This window comes from Amphiura filiformis, chromosome 4, assembly GCF_039555335.1.
Source record: "Amphiura filiformis chromosome 4, Afil_fr2py, whole genome shotgun sequence".
In the NCBI taxonomy this organism is placed as follows: Eukaryota; Metazoa; Echinodermata; class Ophiuroidea; order Amphilepidida; family Amphiuridae; genus Amphiura; species Amphiura filiformis.
In genome coordinates this window covers 78,003,162-78,024,292 of record NC_092631.1, presented here as the reverse complement: position 1 = coordinate 78,024,292, position 21,131 = coordinate 78,003,162, and the positions used below count along the sequence as shown (strand labels likewise).

General features: G+C 37.7%; 1 protein-coding gene and 1 long non-coding RNA gene across 2 annotated transcripts; both read left to right on the top strand.

The window, feature by feature from the left end:
- Nucleotides 1–1,191: 1,191 nt before the first annotated feature.
- Nucleotides 1,192–7,748, top strand: LOC140150399 (sodium-dependent phosphate transporter 2-like). The gene is made up of 8 exons (XM_072172412.1): nt 1,192–1,377; nt 1,971–2,121; nt 3,299–3,439; nt 3,620–3,705; nt 4,466–4,562; nt 6,157–6,382; nt 6,800–6,985; nt 7,402–7,748. Exons 1-8 carry the CDS (start codon nt 1,192–1,194, stop codon nt 7,691–7,693), a joined length of 1,365 nt encoding a protein of 454 aa, XP_072028513.1. The 3' UTR covers nt 7,694–7,748.
- Nucleotides 4,728–5,694, top strand: LOC140149940 (uncharacterized). Its single transcript, XR_011858780.1, has 3 exons — nt 4,728–4,821; nt 5,042–5,113; nt 5,596–5,694. It is a non-coding gene; the product is annotated as an uncharacterized lncRNA (long non-coding RNA).
- Nucleotides 7,749–21,131: the final 13,383 nt, after the last annotated feature.

Below are 21,131 nucleotides of genomic sequence, written 5' to 3'. Positions count from 1 at the left end.
ACGTTTGTTCCTCTGGTGTTGTTACTTTTGGTTTAATCATTTCAATAGTTATTGGCTTACACTAAATTTATTTTAGACTTTGTCAATTTTAAATGTGTGTGTGTAAAGGTTTAAAAGAAACAAATAAATTAGTTACAAGATGGAAAAACGATAACATTTTCTGGTAGTCATTTATTCGATCAAACTGTACTCGGAAACGTGTCAAACAAAATGTCAGAAATTAATTTTTTGTACACTTAAGGTTGGTCTTAACCCTGGAATTATGGAAACTGTTGGGCCATCATAACTGATAAATTGTTGGTCTAAAGTATATAAAAGTACAAACATTTAGAATGGCAAAGACTTGACAAATCCATCTGTGAGGTCAAATTTGGGCAAAAATGCTCAGTTTTGGAGGAAATCTCCCCAAACTGGCTTTTTGACCCAAAGTTTTTTCGGGAAACGTAATAAAAAAAATTATGAGTAAAACATATTAATTTTTAAAAACTAGATGTAAATATCTGGGACTTTTTGTTATATTTTGATCAACTTTACCAAAAATATTTTAAATTTGGGCAAACATTTTTCAGTAATTTTTGGTGAAAATGTCTCACAGTTAATAAAAAAAGAATAACAAAAAGTGGGGCTTAGATATTTATATCTAGTTTTTAAAAATGAATAATTTTGTTACTTTTCTCGAAAAAAATTATGCCAAAAAACCCGTTTGGGGGATTTTCTCCAACACTGAGCATATTTGAACAAATTTGACCTCACAGATGGATTTGTCATTTGCCATTCTTTACCAACAATTTAGCAATTATGAGGACCAAAAACTTCCATAATTCCAGGGTTATGACCAACCTTAAGGTTAATAACATCATATTCTGATTATACATTTTAGAGTGAGGCCACTCAACTCAAAGTCCACCAGACACAAAATGGAATCGTCCAGTTTCGATAATATCTGCCGATAAGGTTTGTATAAAGTTGGCCGGTTGGCGTAACTTAATTTCAGTTGGAATACCTCTCTGAGAATTACCCTTCTAAAGGACTTTTTTGGTAAGTCGATGTATTAATTTTGGCCATCATGTGCATTTTTTGATAATTTTCTTGCAAGTGACTCTAAATTGATTTTTGATTGTTATCATTAATGCCATGTTTATGTTTCGTATTTATCCACAGTTATTTCAGCAGATAACACTCACAGTCAAAATGTTGGATGCCTTGGTTACGTTTGGTACCACACCCATACCATTCCCCTTTGACAAGGAAGATGTCATCTGGATCGTAGTGTTGTGTTTCATCATCTCATTTATTCTTGGTATCGCTCTTGGTGCCAATGATGTTGCTAACTCATTCGGTACATCTGTAGGAGCAAAAGTGCTCACACTCTACCAGGTAATGTATTGTTTTATTACTTGTTGATATGTTAGTGGCGTCAATCCCGGGGGCCGGGGGGCTCCACCTTTCGGCAAAATGACCCATTTCTTGTTCTTTTTCGCCACTTTTGACAATTCAGGCCGATTGCCCCCCCATTTCAAGCCGGATTGGCGCTAATGATTTAAAAGATGGGTGGAGGAGGATCGTTTGGGTTCATTAATATTTAAAAGTCACCAAAATATCAGCCAATGTAGGCTATATTGTAGCCCATGATCCACAGTTTGAACTTTTTTAATTCCTGGTTACTGTAGTAACGGAGCAAGGCATCATTGGCTAAACACATTGATCAAACGCAATTTGAAGGAAAGTACTCTCCACAAAACTCCACAAAAAGTAGTATTTCTCAGTGAAACCGATCATCGGTGAACATGATAAATGAAATAAAAAACACGCTCTTCTGATGCACAACGGGACAGTCTTGTTTTCCTAACTTTAAGTTTAAAGAAACATTTCTCAGGGGATTTTATTTCTTGTGAATCCTGTACCAAAGTCGTGTACATGTATAGCAAAAACATAAAAGCTCATAACGTTCCATGTAATTTTCTGTACAGGCATGTTTTGTGGCAGCACTCTTTGAAACTTTGGGAGCCTTGCTTCTCGGTTATAAAGTATCGGACACTATAAGGAAAGGCTTGTTTGATCCTTCTTTATACCAAGGATTTGAAGAGTTACTTATGATTGGCAATTTGTGTGCTCTGGCTGGTAAGTTGAAATGCTCAATTCAAAGTAATATAGATTGGCAATACGCATATCCCGGGTTCTCTACCGGAAGTCAGAAATTTCTTCCCACAAGGTAGGCATATTGCACTGAACACTGAATAGATACAGGACATAGGTTACCACCTTTGTTATGCAAAACGCTTTGTGGGAAGGAATGTCGGGACAAATCGACATCTGGTAGAAAAACCCAGGATATGCGTATTATTGATAGTACAATGGTCATTCAAGAAATATTTCAAGTCGCAAAAACCGGGCAAAAGTAGAGCTTCAGTTCTTTCTGAATTTAGTTTATATTGCATTAAAACAAACGAAGAACCTCGTACCGAAACGCAAGATAGCTATTATAACTTGTCTTTATTAAAGACATGTTATTTAACCATCTTGTATGTTTTCTTGATGCACACATGCCATGTACGTGTTACACAAGTGATATGATGCTAATAAAATTCATGGCAACGGTCAAGTACAGGTTCATGTAAAAATGGTGACTTGTGGAATTATATTGCTTCAAAGCATCTGTTTTGGTCATGGTTTGTCAGAGGTCTGTACAGTGGCTCTGTTCGAGTCTTTAGTCTCGGTCCCAGCCGGTTTGTGCTCCTTCGTCACTAAACAAAGGCTTGCTTAGTGACGGAGGAACACAAACCGGTTGGGACCGAGACTATTCGAGTCTTTGCCTCATTGTAATTACAAAGCTCTTCGTAAGGCGTAATTTATTCCGTTTGTCACCAAATCTGAGTTTAACAGAAGGCCAGTAATTACACCAAATAATACTATGAACCATTTATCATTATGGGGATGTTTCACGCATCCTTGGACTTCAGTGGACCCTACGCAATAGGAGTTACAAAACCCGTTACAAAAACTATCCATGTAATATACAAACAAAAAACTTGAACCGAGCCACAGGGGCGATTGTCATATGTATATATTTTATCCGTATCGCAACAAAAAGCGAAAAAAAACCATGTATTGCCCGTAAACTGTTAGTCGGCTTTCCAAGTGACGAATCATCTAGGCTGCCGGCTGGTATCAAAGTGTGATAATTACTGGTTTTTTTAAATTGCATGTCATTTCGGCGCAAAGCTTATCACATGAGCTGTTGACTATGCTTTACCAAAATCTAAAAAATCGATTTCGATTCTATTCCTATTTTCTCTAGGTTCTTGCATCTGGCTATTCATTGCCACCGGATTTAGAATACCCGTCTCTGCTACACATAGTATCGTCGGTGCATCTCTTGGGTTCCATCTTGTGGCATTCGGTGGAGAAGGCGTCAACTGGCGAGTCGTTGTTCTCATTAGTAAGTGCAAGAGTCATAACAATTTTGATTATTGAGCATTAAGTGTAGTAAGTTTATAATACACCTGGTGTGAAGTGATGTCTCATATAAAGCGCCGTAATAGAATAATTATGTTGACACATTGGTGTGGATAAGAGTTTTGTTAATGTGGACTCTCTGGCATGTGTTTGCTTTGTGCAGTTCTATCGTGGTTTTGTTCTCCGGCCGTTTCTGGGACAATTTCAGCAGTAATCTTCACAATTCTTAACTACACGGTTCTTAAAGCGGTAAGTATAACAAATAAACACAATAAGGACGTCTTAAACACACATGACAACACGCGGATTAGGGTTTCTCTAATGTTATGACTGTAGGTCAATTCGTGCCGAAATTCCTTCCCATAATGCAATATACGTACCATGCGTAAATTGCATAACAAATGAGATGGTTTAACAATTTAGCGGGTTCGCCATCGGAAAAATTTGAATAAGGTCAAATCATCATCTGACGTCGGTCCGTATGATCACTGACCTCGTAGGCAAGGGGCAGCCTACTTATTTAACAATCACACAAAGAGGTACAATTCAACCTAATTTCTTGCAAACTCTCTGTAGTTGCATCAGCAGATAGGCGACAAGGGGTAGTCTTCAGTGAACGGCTCTTTTCAGGGTCACTAAACCTTTTTACATTAGGAGTTACTACTTGATCAGTTAGATCCACTATAGAATGACATGATTTTTGTAATAGTCTTAAAATGATAAATTGCAGCCATTGTCATGATTTAATGTGAGAATATGTAGTATTTTCAATGATAAAAAGCACTTGTCATTATTTTTGCATTTTTGTTACAAGTTGTACCATCTACAAAGTCGTTTATATACCAATACACAATAAAACCGAGACAATATTGCATTCACTGACGTAATGACAAAAAATAAGAAAGCCTCAAACCATACGTTAAAAATTGTTTAAAACCAATGTGGTCAACATGATAACATTATTCGCTTTTATAATGTTTTTTTTTTCATCTATTTATTTCTTCCACAGAAAAATCAACTGAGGAATGGTTTATTATCTTTACCCTTTTGGTACTTCATCGTTTTCTTTGTAAACCTCTTCTCAATTTTCTACGGATCGTCAGAACGTAAGTGTTTTAATGTTTATTACTTGTATGTCACTTATGTGAACTAAGTATTAGGGTGATTAACTTGTTTTTGCCTAACGTACACCATGGTTCAAATGTTGTACAAATAGTTATGTTCAGTTTTGTCTATTTTTCTTTTCAGTTTTCAAAGCTATCGATGAATTATGGGAAGTGTTTGCTATCGCGATTGGAGTTGGTGTTGGCGTTGTACTTCTTGTCATCTTTATTCTCATTCCCTTCACAAAGAAAAAAGTTCAAAGTAAGTTTTACCGCAATCTTACCAAACCCAAACATGCTAAATAATAATACCATGACCCTTCTCAATCCTCCTTCTCATCCTCTTCTTCTTTTTGTCTTCCTTCTCCTACTAGCTACTAATTTATATACTACCATACCATCTACTACCAGGACTGTATTATCAAAACGTTGATGTATATTGTCAAAACGTTTTACCACCTAATACCTTTTCTCTCTTGCAGAAATAAGAGCAGATTTAGCCGAGGTAAACGCGGAAGCAGGAGTTAGTTCAAATGACACCCAAATGAATGAAGGTAATTAACATTTTGAATCCAAACCAAAGTATTTTTGTCGGATAAGAAACCAACTATTATATCAGCATAAATCACATTACGTTACCTCTGCCATAACATAATATGCATTTTTACTTCACAACTCGAGTATTACCCGAGGTATCACTAAGGTGACCAGAGACAGTACGTGACCCACATGGGTTATAAAGATAGCATTATGCCGTCACGTAGTTCCTAGGAAGTAACCTTCGTCTGAAGCATTTGTTTGTCGAATGTTGACATGGGCTATACTACAGATACTGTTTAACCAAATGAGTTAATGGGGGGGTGAAAGGGTGAAAGGGTGGTGAAATACTACTTATTATTTTAGGCACGTGCGACGTAATGAAGAGAATTTGAAGAGTTTACAATGTCAGTGCTATTATTAGCTCTATTGATACGTTCTCAGTATAGCAATCATTCTTAGTGGTTGTAAAATTTTGTATTCTTTTTTCGATGTTTAGTTACAGCAAATGGGACAGTTACTACCAAATCAAAAGAGGAGATGGAGAAGATAGCGGACGATCCAAATAGCGTTATTTGTCCTGACCCCAAAGAATTGACTGAAGGTGAGAAACAAGTAACTGTTTCCTCATAATTATTTCTCAGCCTCTTATTACCGATGTCAGGTGTCTAACATTGTGTTGAGAAAATCACCATTTTACTCAAGTGATAGTGGAGATCCGATATGTTAACTTTTACCAAAATGTTTCTTATCAAAAAATCGGTTTTGTTATTCAAAACATGTCAAAGCTACAGACTACTGGAGAACCAGATTTATGTAATTGAAATGTGTGAAATCAAGACAATTGCTACCGACAGGTGTTTGCAAACGCTTACCGTTTGTCAAATGGAATAATCGTCAGGTCATTATATAAAGCCATTGCCAGCAAGCAAAAGGAACATTCTATGAATACTGGTCTACCCTTCTTTATCGAATTGTAGAGTTTAGAAAATTCTAAATTGATCTCACACCCATCGTTGTAGATTTGAAAATTGAAATAAACGATCAAATATCATTTCAGATTTGCCACCATCTTACGAAAACATGCAGAAGCAAAATGGCGTAGTTATATCTCATCCTGACAACGCTGATGGCACCACTAAAACACAAGGCTTCAAACTGGTCAAGAAAGGTACTGCGGAATGGGATGCCGTGAAGGACACACCTGATGTAAGGGCAATATGTGCTCCAATGCAAGTCATGTCAGCTTGCTTCGCAGCTTTTACACATGGAGGAAATGATGTCAGGTATGAAGCATTGAAAATATATACACAACATGAAAAACGATATGAGATTAATACCAGGCATAAGTAATCCACTCAGAAACAACCAACCCACAAACTGAGATGACCTTAGACAATGTGAAATCTTTCTTTTCTGAGCTCAAGCATTGTCACTAAAAGTAACCTTTATGTGATGCAACGTTTTGATACCTGGAGAAATAAAAACTGTGAAAAGGCACGTAAAGTCATGAAACCAAAGAAAATTAAAATCATCAAACTTAGAATGTAAACTTTAAAGCTTGAAGATCAACAAGGACATGTGATTACGATTACTGCCAATAGTTCAATTATTTTGATGATCCAATCATAATGCAAAGACTACGTTATTTTCTCACTTTTGCGACCTAATAATGTTCATCTTGTTTTGTTTTAATTTGACAGTAACTGCATTGGTCCTCTTATTAGTCTTTGGCTTATCGTTACTACCGGTGAAGTCAGTCAAGAACAACTAACGCCATTTTGGCTTTTATTCTACGGTGCTGCTGGCATTTCAGTCGGTCTATTTCTTCTTGGCCGACGTGTGATTCAGACTGTGGGAGAAGATTTAACACCAATGACACCTTCAAAGTAAGCGTATGCATTATTTGTTAAACATTTATTAAACAGTATGTGCCCAATGAATGATACCATTTTATTTACAAAATGTCTTCTCCCTAGCTGCTAACGTTAACTCATTCTTCGATACATAAAGTAAACTATATGCAGACAAACAATAATGTAAACGTGATCAATCTATAAAATTATTTAAAAATAATAATAATAATAATAATAATAATAATAATAATAATAATAATAATAATAATAATACATTAGGCTCTCTTTTGTTCGCGAATTTCTCGATGTTCAATTAAAGTTAAATACCCGTTCAAGTTCTAAATAAACTGGCTTGCGAGCAGACGCATTTATGACCACAAATCAGATTACTGAGATTACACAATAATCCGGGACAATAATAAGTATGTTGGTTTGTATTCCATTTGCAGTGGTTTTGCTATTGAACTTGGTTCAGCAACAACAGTCCTGATCGCCTCCAACCTCGGTATACCAATCAGTACGACCCACTGCCAAGTTGGATCTGTCTGCGCAACGGGATTTGTACGCACAAGACGAGCAGTTGATTGGCGCTTATTCAGTGGTATCTTCAGCGCATGGGTAATTACACTACCCATTACCATGTTGCTGAGCGGTGCTTTGTTTGGATTTTTACAACATACCGTCCCAAATATGCTGGTATATCCGGTTTATCCTACAGATATCTTGGAAACCATGTTTTAGCATTGCAATAACAAGACTTATGTACATAGCTTTGTATTTAAAAAGAGAGAGGCGACGACGGATACTTTTATATCAGGGGTTATTTCAGAAAATACCTAGGAAATTACATGCTTTATTACAAGAGAATGTGTTCTAGATTCCATTAACCACAATTATTAGTAATTAGCATTTACTGTTCTGTTTTTATGACATCGATATTACACCGGTACCAAATTTTAATGTTTGTCCACTAGACATCTAAATTCTAAATTTAAGCACACTTTAATACCATTTTTTCACCCTCATTGGCATTGAATAAGAATGGAGCAGCCAAAGTGTAATTGTCACTAACATTACATTATTTGCTGTTATTGTCATATTTACCTCTAAAGATGTTCATTCTCTATGAAAGATACACATCAATTTGTGGGCGGGTTTTTCAAATGTTGAAAGAAAATGCGTGAAAATTAAAGTGGAGTGGAGTACAAAATATCCAATAAACCACAAAAAGAGAATTTAGAGAACGCAAAAACCAATCTTAATTTTTTAGCTTCAGATCTGGTGTCTAAAACGCGCATTGTGTGCTCTCATTCAACAAATTGTATTGGACAGCGTAGTGAACATGGTGAAAAGACTCGTAAAATTAAACAAGAGCTGCAATTCACTTCATTTTTTCACCAAAGGTGTGGCATTTATCGAAACTTTCAACAATGGGAAGGTTTGTAAATATCAATCCTTTGCCATATTGCACTTTTTAGACTCATTCTGTACAAAAACCGGGAACTCCAAACCATTATACGGGCCACAAAATTTGGACTTATTTTAAGATTACCAATGGCTGATATAAAACTTTATCCCCTTTTACGTTATGTGGAATGATCATTGGCGTGCCTAAACCTTTTGTTAGGGCAGTGGTTGCAAAGAACAAATCCGCAGTGAGCATTAGTTCGTCGCAGCCGCCACAGCGCGCTAAAACGGTCAGTTTCATACGTGAACGGTGATGCACATTTGGTTCATTTGCTTGAAAATCAAGGTGTTTACCGAAAGTGTGCGTATTGAAACAGGAATAGTCTAAGATCAAAGTATATTTCTTTGTCTTTTTTTATTTAATTTTCACCCTTCCCTCTCCCGCCATCACCCGTCAGGCACGAGGTATCAAGTGTTGGAATCGTGGAATGTTAAACTTCTTTGACAATATGTACCAATATCCGTTTCTCAGTCGACTAGTCTTTGCTACAAACCCCAGTATTACAAATATATAATACTTCGCAAATGAGTGAATGTTCTTAGTCATCCAGTAGTTTCAAACAGAGTTTTGGAATTAAATCTAATCCTGGAACTTACTTTTTTGCAACTATTGCGACGTTGCGTCTGGAACCACCTAAATAAAAATAAATAATTCGCACTTAGATATGCTTTCCTACATTGGATTAAGGAAAAGACAAATCTAAAAAGCGCACACTGGCGTTCAAACTCTCCACCCACAACCTCTTACCCAATGCACCCGCTGTAGAATGATCCGTTATTCATTGAAGTATACTGTGGTCGAAACTCATGTAAATTAACTTATACTTAATTAAATTAAGTATGTATGTGTGTTTGTTTGTTTGTTTGTTTGTTTGTTTGTTTGTTTGTTTGTTTGTGTGTCAGGGTATCCAAGTTATGTAATTAATGTAAATATTATTATGTTTTATACTTATATTGCAAATGTTTCTTTGTTACTATAAATAACTCACCTGTTTTCATTAGGTGTAATAATTCATCATTAATGGTTGTGGTCTGCAATAAAAATATTCTAAAGCGATTGCAATTGAACTTTGTGCAGCTAAGCGAATAAAACGTTTATTTATATATCAAATGTCTTTGACTTTGTTTTCTTGTGTACACATATTGACATATCAGAAGTTGAGAATTGTGTACCTCTATGACAAAATTAAGGTAAATGATTGGCTTTATCCCTGTTTTTTGACATCTATGGTAATGCAGAGCTACCGCGTGAATGTACTAGTGCAGTGCGATATATTGAAAAATTGATCTCAAACAGTCCTGATTTCCTTTAATTTTGGTATACCAATCAGTACTACCCACTGACAAGTTGGGTCTGTGTGCACAACGGGATTTGTACGTACAAGAGGAGCGGTTGATTGGTGCTTATACAGTGGTATTTTAGCGCATGGGTAATTACACTACCCGTTACCATGTTGCTGAGCGGTGCTTTGTTAGGATATTTACAACATACCGTCCCAAATATGCTGGTATATCCGGTTTATCCTACAGATATCTTGGAAACCATGTTTTAATACACGCATGCATTGTATAATTACAAAACTTTTATTCAAAAAAAGAAGAAAAAAAAAGAAGAAGGAAAAAAAGAAAAAGAGAGATTGCAGATAATACTACTACTAATAATAATAGGATTATTTTAGAAAATACCCGGGGGATACATGCTTTATTATAAGATCATGGGTTCTAGCCTCCATTGACCGTTAACAGAAACAACTGGGAACCCCAAACCATAATAGGGGCCTCATTGGCCACATGCATGACATGTTAGCATTTGTTTTATATTATGGAATTGCAAATCAATTTATTATGTTTATATCTGTGAATTCAGTTTAACATGTTTATGGACATTGCATCTACCTGATCTATATTTTCATTTAAAGAATCCTAAAAAATAACATCTGGACATTTCAAGTGGATCTAATGATTCTTATGGAATTTATAGGAACCACACTTTCCATTAAACATTGGTATTTGATGGGTACCAATTAATTTGATTATATTGTATTATTTGCAATAGGCTAACCGATGCAAGATTGAAGTTTAATCGTAATACTCACCTAAAACTAAGAAAACTAAAAGAACAAACAAAAAACAACAACATGCACACGAAGAGTGTTTCACATTATTGCAGCCTGCATGCTGCACCAAAATCTTTTCCATAACCGCACATTATTTTGGGGAGCCAACTGTTTGATCAAGATTATACTATTCAAATATCCTCTCTGAACATGAACATTGCATTGATCAATTTAATATTTTTTAAATATTACTTAATCATAACAATCATGGCTAATGATCTTGTTCACCGGCGGACATCAACTTGTTTGCAGTACCTGTTTTACCCGACCTATATATAATTTACGTAATTTTATTGTACATTTTCAATGGGAGCGTTCTTTAGTGGTACGCCCCCTGTTGATACCTGAATTGGGTCGGCGATTTGACGCAATTATTCTTTCGGATTATGTTTCTTTTTATTGTGCAAGAAATGTAGAGATGCTACTTTTTGACTCTGTAGTTTTGATATTTTGTTTGCCACCTTGGTTTAAATATTTTCTGTAATTTGATTGACTAATCTTATACTTGCTACCTGCTTGCAACATTTACTGTATATATATTTTTATTGTTTGTCACTGAGGAAGAGCAGTTTGTCGGCTCGAAACGTCGGTTGTATTAACCTTTGTCTACTGTCCCTTTAATTTTGGATTTTTACTAGTGAAGTGACAATTTACACCTCCATGGTTAACACACTGTAGCCTATTAGTTTCTATCTTTGTCTTTGTCTTGTTCACCACATTAAGTTGGTATACCTGACTCAAATCATTCCGTTTCTGCCTCACCCCGCCCCCTGGTCATTTCTCTTACCCCCCGGGTGAGGGTAAGGTGGTAGGGTAAAAATGTTATACACTAAAATGAGCGCGATAAAGGATCTACGATTAGCTTAAGTCATTTGGCCGGAAGACGCGTATTTTTCTTATTACGGATGAAAAACCTGTGGGTACAACAACCCCACTTCTACCCCTTCGTAGTTCTAGGGTTAATATTGAAGTCTTTGACATGAAAGTTTGTACGACAATTTTTATTTAATTTGTCAAAAATGTCAAGAACAGACAGTGCAATGAGATGTTCAGCATCGGGTGTAACCTTTGGAATGATTTTAAAAATTAATCTTTCTTCAAAATGTTCAAAATAGATAAAAGTTACAGATACGCAGACCTGTAGCCAGGATTTTTAGGGGGGGCGGATTTTTAAAGGCAGACTTTTCAAGCTCAAAGCACGAGCATCAACGGCCGGGCTGCAGAGGCTCCCTGCTGGGTACGAAGCCCCGGTTTTGGCCAATCTTGACTGAATTGTAAGATTGGAAACAATTTCCCACTTCAATTTATCCCTGTATAATTTCATGTCTGCGGGAGTATCACGATACGCAAAACGCAATTGTCCAGCAGTACAGGATACATAAAACGTCAGTAAGCTCAACATTCGGACATTTCTTTTCAAAGAATGTTGAAATATTTTGGCTATAAAGTTTATTGGGACAACAATGTGGAGCTATTTTTGACAAAGCTTGTCAGAAATCGGAAGATAAATTATCCATAAACATGCCACATACAAAAAGAGGAATTTGTCGAAAATCGGAAGATAAATTATCCGTAATCATCGCACATACAATAAGAGGAAAATCAATACCAGTTCACCTCTTGTTTTTATGCTTTAAGAGATAGCAAGGCGCCAACTATTGAAAAAACAAAACCTATTAAAAAAAGGTAAACATAGATGGCGGTCTTATACGGGATGCATAGTGTGACCATTGTCACTTCTTTCATATGTTTAGCCTTATTTAAAACATAATCAAAAAGACTATTTTCCATCTGAAGTCAAACGCCCCTCAACCCTTGACTGGTTAGTAATTGTTTTTGAGACGGTTTGTATTTTTAAGGTGCAAAATTAACCATAGGGCACGCTGTGTTACCACCGTGTTCAGAAACTCACTCATCACGACACTCCTAGACAAATCGTCCCGACGTCAGACGCAAACTAGTCTTTTTAATCCAGTAGTTTCAAACAGAGTTTTGGAATTAAATCTAATCCTGGAACTTACTTTTTTGCAACTATTGCGACGTTGCGTCTGGAACCACCTAAATAAAAATAAATAATTCGCACTCAGATTAAAAAACAAAAAAATTATACAGCCTAAAAAAGTGAAATTGTTCAAGTGAACAGCCCCCTCTTTGGCAATTAGAAAATACTGCTGTAACAGGATGCTTACACCAACGTCAAGAGCGCAGTCTTAGCTCTCAAATGCCGTTTGATCTGTTCAATTTGCTTGTTTTAATCTCGAGATATGTTTAGTTAACAACGAAAGGGCTGTACATGTAAATCAATGATAGCTTTAAATTGATCAAGTGTTCCTTCGTGAAATCAAAAGAATACAACAATACAAAATTGTTTTTACTGTTTTGTCATAATACAGGTATGATGATTCTCTTTTTCCACTTATCAGATAAACAAATATTTCACATTCTGCTAATTAAATCCATGTAGGCCCAACATGTCAATGATTTTGTCGTGGTAAATACTGTTCTTTGTCACTAAAGATATGTTAAAAGACGAACAAATATTGCACACTATGTTGTACAGGGTGCCCCCAAAAAGAGGCCCCTCATTGCGCCCTCTTTTTCGCCTATTTTTGAAAAGTTGATCAAATAAATTTTGGTATGTAAAGAAACCTTTAATTATTAGCTTTAATAAACCAAAACAATTATTTCAATCGGCTCACAACTTTTGAAGATATGCCCTTTTAAAGTACCCGTTTTTCACTCTGTCCACGGATAGCAAACAGAGTGGTTGGGATGGGTCATGCTGTGGAGTGGTCTGCAAGATCACCAGACCTCACACCTATTGATTTCTTCATTTGTGGCAAAATCCAAGATCTTTGCAAACGTATTACTGCTATATTCGCAAGTATCCGGCGCACAAGGTTGGTACTCAACGCAATTAATGCAATGAGGACCAGGGCTGAAACCTGTATTCGTCAAGGAGGCAACCATGTAGAGGGCAAAGCAGCACAGTAAACTCACTTCAAAAGAACCAAAGATAAACTAAACAGCCCTTTTCAGGGCTACTTTTTTTTCCAAAAAGAGAAATCGACTTATGTTGTCAATAAAAAGAAAGCAAGAAACAATAAAGTAAGAAAGTAAGAAACATAATAAAACAAAAAGGCATAAAATAACCGAGAAAAACATAAGTAATTGCAAGTATAGTAAAAGAAGTCCCATCCCACATCAATTTCCCCAAATTAATGACACTTAACAAAATCCATAACCCATAAGCCCACCGGTAAAGCCCATTCCCTAAAATAAAGTTGTTATTTTATTAAGTTATCATCGAGGAATGTTTTATATTCATGCATGGTATATGCACTTTTCAATCTTTGAAGTAGCCAAACCTCCTCCGTGGACAGAGTGAAAAACGGGTACATTTCTTTAAAAGGGCATATCTTTAGAAGTTATGAGCCGATGAAATAATTGTTTCGGTTTATTAAATCTAACGGGTAAAGGCTTCTTTACATACCAACATATACTTGATCAACTTTTCTGAAATAGGAGAAAAAGAGGGTGCAATGAGAGGCCTCTTTTTTGTTTGGGGACACCCTGTATTTCGATATAATAACATTCTCTTCAACTTTCTAAAAAGTGGCACAAAAGGGTTTTCATACATTTGTGTTTAGTGAAGCAGATCTCTGGATTGTCGAAACCAAAATGAATGAAACAAACGGTATTTGAAAGTTAGGACTGCTCCCTTGACGTTGATGTAATCATCATGTCACAATAGTGTTCTCTAATTGCCATTGATGGCGCTTTCCACTTGCACAATTCTTTTGAGACAGGCTGTAGTGTTACGTTTCAGATAATAGAGAGTTTGCGAAATGCAGTTCAAAACCACAAACTTTAACGTCTAGAGTGGCTGCTTCCTGGCTTGATCGACATTTTTAAGGACGTGTACATATGAAGCAAGTTGTTGTTTGCTGTATCAAGCTCATGTAGACATATTATAAATCCTATTCCATCAATCTAACATTCTGCTGCACTGCCCCCGACTGGGGACGGGCGGTGGTGGGTTGAGCGCTTTGGTCCCGGGAACCCTCACTCTCAAGTGCAGCACCTGTTGACATCAGGGAATCACATTGCAGTAGTGGCTACTCCCTTCTTGCAGTCCAAGAACTGTTCGTATAAGGTGTTGAAACCAACGTGCCAAATCATCACCCCTTAGTATACCAAGCAAACCCTTTGTCATGGATCTGCAGGGCAAGACTTGCACTGCTGGAACATCTTGATATGTGTAAGTTCCATCAGAGGTTAGGCTGATCACATGATCCTGGTCCTATGTAGGGATGTAAAGCTTAGTCATTTGTTCAACTTCAGGTAGGTCGAGTGGTGGTATATACGGACGATTCACCAATTCCCAGTTTAGAAAGTGTCTGTTGTTGCGTGCAAGCCATAGATTGTATGTTGCTCTTAATGCTGTTCTCACCACAGTATCCAGTGCCTTTTTGGTTTCTATGTTTGTGAGGCCAAAGAACTTAAAGCAGGTTCGAAATGTGTTGTTTGTGAATCCTCTTGATCCCACCTCTACAGGGAAGTATTTCAGTTCCCATCCTGCAGCTTGTCCTTCCTGGATTAGATCTCTATTTTCTTTCTGATATCTGGATGGAACAGAGCTGGGCATTTGTCTTCATCCCACATTACTTGCCAGTCCACATTACTGTGTCATGCTGCATTTCTGTACTTCGTTCCAGTCTCAGTTCTAAACGAAATGCCGGTGACATTCTGTTGATCAGCAAGAACTACAATTCCGGAAAAAATGTGTTCGAACACCCACTGTAATTCCCATGTTCTTCTTAGTATATAGCGCGCGCTATATGAGTCACTGCAAACTAAGAATTATAATAGTGTTGTCTCAATGTTCATCTTAAGCATGTCCCCTCCCCTTTCCCCACCAAACAATGTTTGGAGAAGATATGGTGAAGATGAGCATATTGGGCATGCCAACATTGTACGGGGGTAGAAGGGGGACCATTTGCAATAAGACCTTAAAAGTGTTCGAACAATGATTTCTAAGATTGTAGTTGGTGGACTCTCGGAGTACCATGTCATGACATGTCATGTTGTAACGGCTTGTTCTAAGAGAGTACTGGCAGCAGTTGAATATGTGCAGCATTGTGCAGCAGTTGTAGCCACAGAGAGTATACCGACCTAGTGGGTGTTTGTTCCAGGTGAGGGTAGTGTGTCTTGAATTGAGTTGAGGTAAAATTTCAGCATCTCAGGTGACCAGCAGTAGAGGAGCCTATTCCATGTTGTGTCCATGTGCATGGCTATTTCCCATCCGAGGAAGTGACCTTGTTTTTCCATTCCATATAAGGAGACAAGTAGGTGCTCTTCTGAGACATCTTTGGTAATGGATGATAGCGTGCTCCTATGCCCTTGTTTAGACATTAGACTTGGCGTTTCTGACCCTTGATAAAGCCCAGGCCCCTCTGCATAGCTCGTTGATAAAAAGATGTCTATCTCTTTCATGCAGCTCTTTCACACCATTCCACTGTTTCTTTCCTCTCTGTTTTTGCTCTATGTGACCATAGATGAACTGTGCCTCCTCAGAGTATTCATGATGTGGTAGTACACCAACTGCATACATTTTGAATGCGTTGTTAAAGCTTTCAGTTGGAGGCCCTTGTTATCTCTCTTTCTGTAGAGAATAAAGGGGTTGTCGCATTTCGGTAGGCCGGCCCACCCCTTGAGGTAGCGTGTAGCCACAGCTTGAAGATTTTGGGCGAATGACAATGGGAAGCAGTAAATAAATAAAAATACATTTTGGATTTATAAAGCGCCTTTCTCCAGATCTTAGAGGACTCAAAGCGCTGTAATTTCGCTGCAATGGTGAATCATCACAATCAGATCGCATCAACTAGGTTGCTGCCGAACGGCGCACACATATCCGCATTTAGATTGTAACATCCGCCAATTATCTGTGCAGCTCCCCAAATTCCATTGGGTGAAGGAAGTTTTTGAAACCCAAACAACTAATCACCGATTTTTGCCATACAGGAGGAAACCGGAGATCCCGGAGAAAACCTGCGAGAGCAAGCATGGAATCGGGATAAACCAAGTGCACATGAGTCCTTGGGCCGCGCCGGGGCTTGATCCCGGGACCTCAGTGGTGCAAAGCGAGGGAATTACCGCTGCGCTAACTCGCCCTCCCGACAATGTAGATGATGAATTCCCAAGATATCTGCTCACAATGTGGAGGATTATTTATCCAAAACCACTATGCCATTAAAGTCGCTCGAAGTCGAAGTCAACACGGAAATCTATAGTTTCCCGTGAATCATGATGAAAAAATGGCGATTCAAGAACAATAGTTTTGAATATTTCCTCATAGACAACATAATTACATTTTATGTATTTTCTAGTTAATAGACCAATTATTGGATATCTAATTTGGTTTGGGTAAAAAACACGCCACATATTGCTGAAAATAACTGAATGAATTAGATTAAAATAAATTTTTGTTCCAAACGTCACGCTTGGTATATAGATTTGTGTGTGCTCATCACGTACACCAAATCAGTTTGCGAAACGAAGTTTTGTCGTGACTTCCACTTCAAGGGGATTAAGTTTCCGTAAAAATGACCTGATTTTACTTGAGCAAGCAGTGTACAATAGTTCTGAAAGAGTAAAGCAGGTGTATAACATTTTAAAATATAACATTTCATAGGTTCTTCCTGGTAAGAGAGGGGGTAGGGAGGAGGGGGGGGGGAAGGTATTGGAAGTGAACAGGGAGGTGCATTGACGGTAGCCCCTATGGAGCACCCTCCCCTGTTGGATGCTGGCCGCCATGATATTTTTTACGTTTTTAGGCCTTTTCTGCCATATTTTGCCCATTTTTGTAAAAATGTTTCCCTTTCAGAATCGCCCCACGGCCTCCTAACAGTTGGTTGAGATCGTATCGTTTTGCATTCCCATTGTTCCAAACTACAATGCTAGACAAAATAGGTTGGAATGAAAAATAGAATGTGCACCTTGTAATGGCCATATTTTCGTTATTGCTAGAGTGATGAAATGGCACTTTCTTGAGTGTCAAGTCTAAACATTACCCTCACCCTCAATACCTCCCCCTGCCCCACCAATCAATGTTGGGTACTACTGAGCGCACATGAACAAAATGTCAGGATTCAACATTGATCGGGGGAACGGGGCTCATTTGCAATACCGTACTAATTTCATTCCAACCCTTTTGTCCAGGGTTGTAGTTATTTCCAGATCTGAATGGATCGGCATAACTCGGCTATGGCCGTTTAGAAAAAGTGTCGGAATCCGAAATCTGAGTTCGAAATGAGATCGAAATCCGAATGACACCAAACGGTGTTTCTATTCCTTATTTTTGTAAATAATAATATTATGAAAATGGTCGATTGCCCTCAACATTTTACACTGTTACAAAATGGTATTATATCAGTATTATTTCATTCCTGAGTCTGAAGGGTTCAATAGTTCATTATCCTTACAAACAAATATATGCGGACAACAGATCCGACATTCCGATCTTTTTTTTTTTAACCCTAGAACTACGAGGGGTGTTTACGCCCAAATATTTACATTTTTACCCCAACACCTACCCGGGGCTAGGACCAGCCATCAAAAATGACCATAGAAGGGAGGGGGGGGAGGCCCACCATAGGTTTCTATAGCAAAGTCCATGATTTTCATTTTTTGTAAAATTATTTCCTTTTATGGTTAGGAGAAAATTTAGTGAAACTAGCAAATTCGTAGAATTTTAAGCCGAATATCAATTTTGCCTATTGTGTACATAGCCAGAATTTGCCAATTTTGCAAGGTTGCACTCACATTATGACGTCATAACGATCAGAGGCTCCGGAAGATTTTGAATATTGGGGGGGCCCAAAATTTGTGGCCTTCTCCGAGGCGCGAAACGCTGAAGGGGGTGGGTGCGGGAGGGGGTAAGCTTTTGACATGCATACATTTTTACATGAATTGTACCTTACATTTTGTATTATACCCTAAAATAATGAATTTTACCTTAAAATTATGAATCTGACCCTAAAATTATGAATTTTACCTGAAAATTTATGAATTTTACCCTAAAATTATGAATTTACCCTAAAATTATGAATTTTACCTCAGATTATTGGGGGGGGCTCTAGGGTACTTGGGCCCCACCAAATTATTGAGGGGGGCTGGCCCCCCTCAGGTCCCCGGCGGTTCCGGAGCCACTGACGATATTATGTGGGGAATGTTTGTACTTTTTGTACTTGGATAGAGGAGATCCATAGCTACCCATAATACAGAACTTGTATTGCACACTTTGAGTACCACCAATAGTTTCCCATTACCAAATAATAAATAATTACACCATTATGGGAGGGAACTTTAAGGGAGCATACTGGTGTTGTATCACATGCAGCACAGCACCCAGGCAGGATCACAACAGGCAGCACACAGCGATCATATCACAGGCTATAATTATATTTTGATCGGTGTTTAAGTGTGTAATTATCTTTGTAATATTGTTTGTTTTTCACTCTCACCCATCAAATGATGTTATGTCTTTCAAGGCATAACATCCACTCCAGTGATAATTGTTGGGAGCATACGAGAGGGAGCATACAAGAGGGCACACACAGCGATGACTATAATTATTGTTATTATCTTTGAATCACTCTGTTTTTCACTTGTCTTTTTAAGGGCTGGGGTATGAACGTTTGGACAGTATTTATTGTGGGACATTAGAGTACATCAGACATATCGAATTGCATTCTGAATACGAAGAATGTCATTCTGATATCAAATAATTTTGATTTTTGAAATTCGCAATTTAATACACATTTTATGGCAAATCATTAAAATTGATATTTTTGATATTTAACAGTACTTGAAGTAAACTTTATAAATCTGATGATTTATACTTAAAGTGTATATAGGTGGGATAAAAGCCGACGATCAATTGAAAATTTTGACTTTCGTATTGAAGATATGGATTTTTTTCCCAAAACACCAAAAAAATTAGGTCTTTTTGGGAAAAAAATCCATATCTTCAATATGAAAGGTCAAAATTTTCAATTGACCGTCGGCTTTTCCTCCCTGCTACATACACTTTAAGAATATGTCATTAGATTTATATAATTTACTTCGAGGACTGTTATATATCAAAATTTGAAAAATATCAAATTTTTATAATTTGTCGTAAAATTTGTATCATATTGTGATTTTCAAAAAATGAAAATTATTTGATATCAGAAAAACATGCTTCGTATTCAGAATGCAATTCGATAGGTCTGAGGTGCTCTCATGTCCCACAAAAAATACTGTCGAAACGCAATAAACGCTCATTTTAGATCCCTTAAGGCATAACGTAATTGATGATAATCGTTGGGAACACACGAGAGGAAGCACGCACACAGACCAGCCATTAATAATGATATGTTTTTCAAGACAACCATTAGGGGGTGGTGCAATAATTATGTGTACCCCTGGGGTGGTGAATTCTCAAAATGGTCTGCCAAAAATCGCTTGGCCCCCCTTTGGCCGTGCCAAAAATCTTTGCCCCCCCTTTCGATGTGCCAAAACATCTTTGCCCCCCCCTTTCGATGTGCCAAAAAACCTTTGCCCCCCCCCCCCCTTACACATGCAAGATTTTTGGGAACCCGAATTTAAAACCTTAAATTGTCTTATCATACTGTACAATGCGAGCGCAGCGAGCAGGTAATTTTGCATATTTGAACGTGTTCGTATTGTTTTCCTACGCCTTTTAGGGGGTAATATAGAAACGGTGCCCAAAATATCTGTGCCAAAATTGCTTGCCCCCCCTTTCGACCTGCTAAAAATTGCTTGCCCCCCCTTTCGACCTGCCAAAAATGCTTGCCCCCCCCTTTGGCCTGCCAAAAAATCTTTGCCCCCCCCCCTATAATTCACCACCCCGGGGTACACATAATTATTGCACCACCCCTTAGAGTGCTAATGAGTGGGTAAAAGTTGGTATCGTTTGTAACCAATGTAAAGTGCGTATCACACTCGTTGGGCTACGCCCGACTCGGACTCGCGTCAGTGATAACATACGTACATAGTCTCGGTCTCAGCCGATTTGTGCTCTTTCGTCACCAAAAAAGGTTTGTTTAGCGACGAGGAACACAGACATGAGACCGGCTGGGATCGAGACAAACACAAACAAAAACTTTGGGTCATATCCATTTGCTAATCAACACATCCGTTGCAGAATTTGAACCGAAGTCATGTCCTTGCATGACACCGTATAAAACATATAAGCGCCAATTTACAACTGCATAAGTGAAAACAATCACTTGATCCATTGTAAAACAAACGTAACACATTAACCGTTTAGAATTTTAGAGTGCATTGGTACTTAATATAATGGTGCATATAATTGAAAATTAGGAGAGTTGCAACAACCACCCCTTCTTAATAATCAGTGTTATAAGGGACGCACCATTAGATTCTCAGGGGGGGGGCATGGGAGTTTGGGTCAGGTAGAATTTTTTTTTCGCCGCCGAAGGCGGCGGAATTTTTTTTTTTCGCCTCCAAGAGCACCGAATTTTTTTTTTTCGCCGCCTTCGGCGGCGAAGTTATTTTTTTTCAATTTT